This window comes from Silene latifolia, chromosome 8, assembly GCF_048544455.1.
Source record: "Silene latifolia isolate original U9 population chromosome 8, ASM4854445v1, whole genome shotgun sequence".
In the NCBI taxonomy this organism is placed as follows: Eukaryota; Viridiplantae; Streptophyta; class Magnoliopsida; order Caryophyllales; family Caryophyllaceae; genus Silene; species Silene latifolia.
The window spans coordinates 13,731,487-13,735,331 of NC_133533.1; the positions used below are offsets into that span (position 1 = coordinate 13,731,487).

Here is a 3,845-nt window from a genome sequence, read left to right on the forward strand (position 1 = left end):
GAACTACTGCTTCCGCACCAAACACCAGGTTGAAGGGTGTTTGGCCTGTCGCTATCTTTGGTGTCGTTCTGTCTGACAATAACACTAGTGGCAATTCATCTGCCCACTTTCCTCCTAGCTCTTATAACCTTCTTCTCAAGTTATCCATGATTATTTGGTTGCTAGATTCAGCTTGCCCGCTAGACTTTGGAGTCCCGGGTGCTGATTTCTTTAGGGCGATGTTCCATCTGGCACAGTATCCCTCGGCATCGTTTGAGATGAATTGTGATCCATTGTCACATATGATTTCTGATGGGATACCAAACCTCCAGATGATGTTACGTTTAATAAAAGAGATGACCTGTTTGTCTTTTACTTCTGTGAAAGCTTCTGCTTCTATCCACTTGGAGAAATAATCTGTCATTGCTAACATCCATATTATGTTTCCTGTGGCTCTAGGCAGAGAACCCACTATATCCATTCCCCATATCAGGAACGGTCAAGGAGAAATGATGGGGTGTAGGGGCTCTGCCGGTTGATGGATGATTGGCGCTGAGCGCTGGCAGGCATCACACTTGCAGGCATATTCTGCTGTCTGCCCTCATTGTAGGCCAGAAGTATCCTTGTCTGAGGGCTTTTTTTGACAGACTCCTGCCCCTTGCATGGTTTCCACATTCGCCATTTTGGATGGCATGCAACACAGTCTGTGCTTCTTGCTTATCCAGGCAACGTAAGTAGGGTCCTGCCAATGATTTTCTGAAAAGTATATCATCAATTAGTATGAATCTGGAGGCTTTCATTTTGAAACCTCTTATTTCCTTCTTGTCATCTAGCAGCTTGTTGTGTCGCATCCAATCTAGGTAAGGTGTCCGCCAGTCCCAGTCATCTATCTGGTTAGCTAGCTGATCATCTGGTGGGGCACCTAGCTGGTCATCTGGGTGGGCAGCTGCCTTGCCATCTGTAGTTGTCTGAACTGCCACCTCATCTTGATGGTCCTCCAGTTCTCCTCTGTCCACCTCTTCTAATTTTTGGATAGAAGGTTTCAGTATGTGCGCGATGGGGATGCTGGACAGTTCAGTTGGCTTGATGGTTGCCCCAGAGTTGCTAGGGCATCTACCTCCACATTCTGATCTCTGGGGATCTGCTTGAGCTTGCAATCTTTGAATTTCTGTTTCAGCTCCTTTGCCACTTTCAAGTAGACGATCATCTATGGACGCGGGTCTACGGGGTCGCTTGGGAACAAGCATTTGCATTTGTGGAGTCGCCACCAATTTATTGTGGAAAATTGGAAACCGTTCGAATACTTCGCGTCATGTCAAGACACAAAGTAATGACATAGACACCAAGAATTCGTTACCCTTAGCATTCTATGTCTAGAATGACTCTCGTGGATGCCAATGAACACGGATGTTCACAGAGATCTGGAGTAAGGGGTGAGGGTACGTATTAGGAAGCTCTTTTGGTCGAACACCTAATCCCGCCCGCCTCGATAGCGCCCTCTACTAATGATTAGGGAAAATCATCTATACTTGATATGTTGTCGATTATATGCATGCAATGCAACATCCAATAAATTAATCCTAGCACGTGAGAATTAACTAAGTCGGTGAACATGTAATTTAGCATACAATTGGGTCGAAGTAGGAATTTAGGGTTGATTACATGTGAAAACATACAAACAAACGATAATAATACAATACAATAAAGGTACAATAATTAAAATTACAATAATTACATTGGTTCGATTGATTTACGTCGAAAATAAATTTAAAACGGATAATTTGAGAAAAGAAAAGGGAAAATAAATTAACGAACAAATTAACGGTGATAATACGAATAATAGTTGATTAATACGTAGACTAATAAATTAGGTCAAAGCAACAACGGAAGTTCAGAGACAGAACTCAACCCGGAACAAGTGCAACAGAGCAGCGTCACTTGGAAGAGGCGCAGTGGTCACTGCGTCTGTTCCTGAGGTGAGTTATGGTTGTGAAGCCGGAACTGCATATCGTTAATGTTCGTTGGTGATTTAATGATCGATTATTGATATTTGACTCGGATAGAAGTGGTTTAATGGATTATTTACATATGAATGGGTCATAAAAACAATAAAGGACGGACTTGAATTAATTAGAACAAATTAAAGACTAATTATAAGATTAATTATGAATTAAATTTATTAAAACAAACTAATTAGGTTTAATTAATGTTAAACTATTGATGATGATGACGATAAACAGATGAAAATATACCAAAGGTCGAATTCCAGAGACATGATATGGATGAATCGAATCTCTAAAACACGGATTTGATTTAATGACGAAAACCCGCAAATATTAATTACTTCAGATTTAAGTCGGGAATTAAAAGTGGTAAATTATTAATGAACTATGTATTAAAATTATCATGCGAACAAAATAAGAAATAAACAAGAAAAGACGAAATAAAAATAGACGAATTGACAGAGGACGAAGGAAGAATAAGGAAAGCAGGAACTGCTGCAGCCTCAAGAAGAGGCGCAGCAGATGCTGCGGCCTTTCGAAGAGGCGCAGAAGTTGCTGCGTTCCTTCTCGACAACTGTCTCCCGTTGATCCGTAAAAAGGGTTTGAATAAAAGGTTTTATAAATCGGTTTTAAACATGCTTTCGACATAAATCTTACAATGAAAAAATAAAATATAATAATAAAAGATAGGATTTACACCCTCAGACTTACATGTTTGACGAAACGAGATTAACTAAGTTAACGATTAGTGATTGCTCGACTCGAATGTACGACGAAAGTGCCCTCGTAAGAGGAATTAAACTAAATTGATTAAGATGATTGAGTGGAGTTGGTCAAATTGGTCGGTCATGCAAAACGAGACTGGTACTCAGAAGGATCCGAGCTTACGTGGTCGAAATTTCAAGCACGTAGACGCCAATAAGCAAAGAGCACGGTCTTAGAATGCAAAGAGAGGAGAGAAGGGCGGACACTCGCGTGAGAAATATGAGGAACGAAGGTCCCTATTTATACTTATCACACGAAGGAATTAGGGTTTCGGTAAAACTTTGGAAGTAAATCTCGAAAAGATCTTAAAATACGCAGAAAGGAGCTGGGGAGGAGGCGCAGCAACCACTGCGGCTCTTGGAAGAGGCGCAGCAGGTGCTGCGTCCTTTCCCCAGGGGTTTCCTCCTACGGAAGAAAGATTTTCCGCGTTTCTATTATGGAATTGCGATTGATCTCAAATTCCTTATTATTTAAAATATAATTTTGGTAAATACTTTGCCAAAATATTAAAATATTGAAATATGGGATAGAAATATCCGGAACATTCCAGAATATTACGACTCGACATTTTAAACGGTTATTAGAAAATGAAAACGGTTTTTAACCCGGACTCCAAATGAACTCTATTTACAGTCAAAACGACCGTAACGGCGCGTAGATGATGACCAAGGGGTAGACACAAGTATTTGAGCTATCACTTGACGATAAACTTATGAATTGTCATAAATCATTCCGTGTACCAAACACGCGGCCCAATCAGCACTGGGTGGTTTGTGGGAGGTGCAGAAATAAGGTATCTACAGAGCCCCCACTTTGACTGAGGCTTGGACAAGGCAAAAGTATAAGTATAGCCATCAGGTCAATCGAAGATTACACCTGATGACTATGGCGACGCGAGGCGGCTCAAGGGGTCTGAGTCAAGGACCCGTCGTCGGGACATTTTAAAGTTTGTCGACTATCGGGGAAGGTCGTTTAAAGTCCATTAGACTACGTAAGGAAGCTCGCCAGCCATAAGAAGAGATCATACCTGAGACTTTCGGGTGAAACGGGACTGAAAGCACTTCGACAAAAACTCTTTGACGTCTGAAAGCAGGAAGG

The 3,845-nt window shown here is 41.3% G+C and overlaps 1 protein-coding gene across 1 annotated transcript; it reads right to left on the reverse strand.

The window, feature by feature from the left end:
• Window positions 1-548: 548 nt before the first annotated feature.
• LOC141594727 (uncharacterized) lies at window positions 549-1,232 on the reverse strand. The gene has a single exon (XM_074414722.1). The coding sequence runs from the start codon at window positions 1,230-1,232 to the stop codon at window positions 549-551; it is 684 nt and encodes a 227-aa protein (XP_074270823.1).
• Window positions 1,233-3,845: the final 2,613 nt, after the last annotated feature.

Coding starts and splice junctions, on each gene's coding strand:
- LOC141594727 (XM_074414722.1), bottom strand. CDS start 1,232: ATGCAAATGCTTGTTCCCAAGCGACCCCGTAGACCCGCGTCCATAGAT.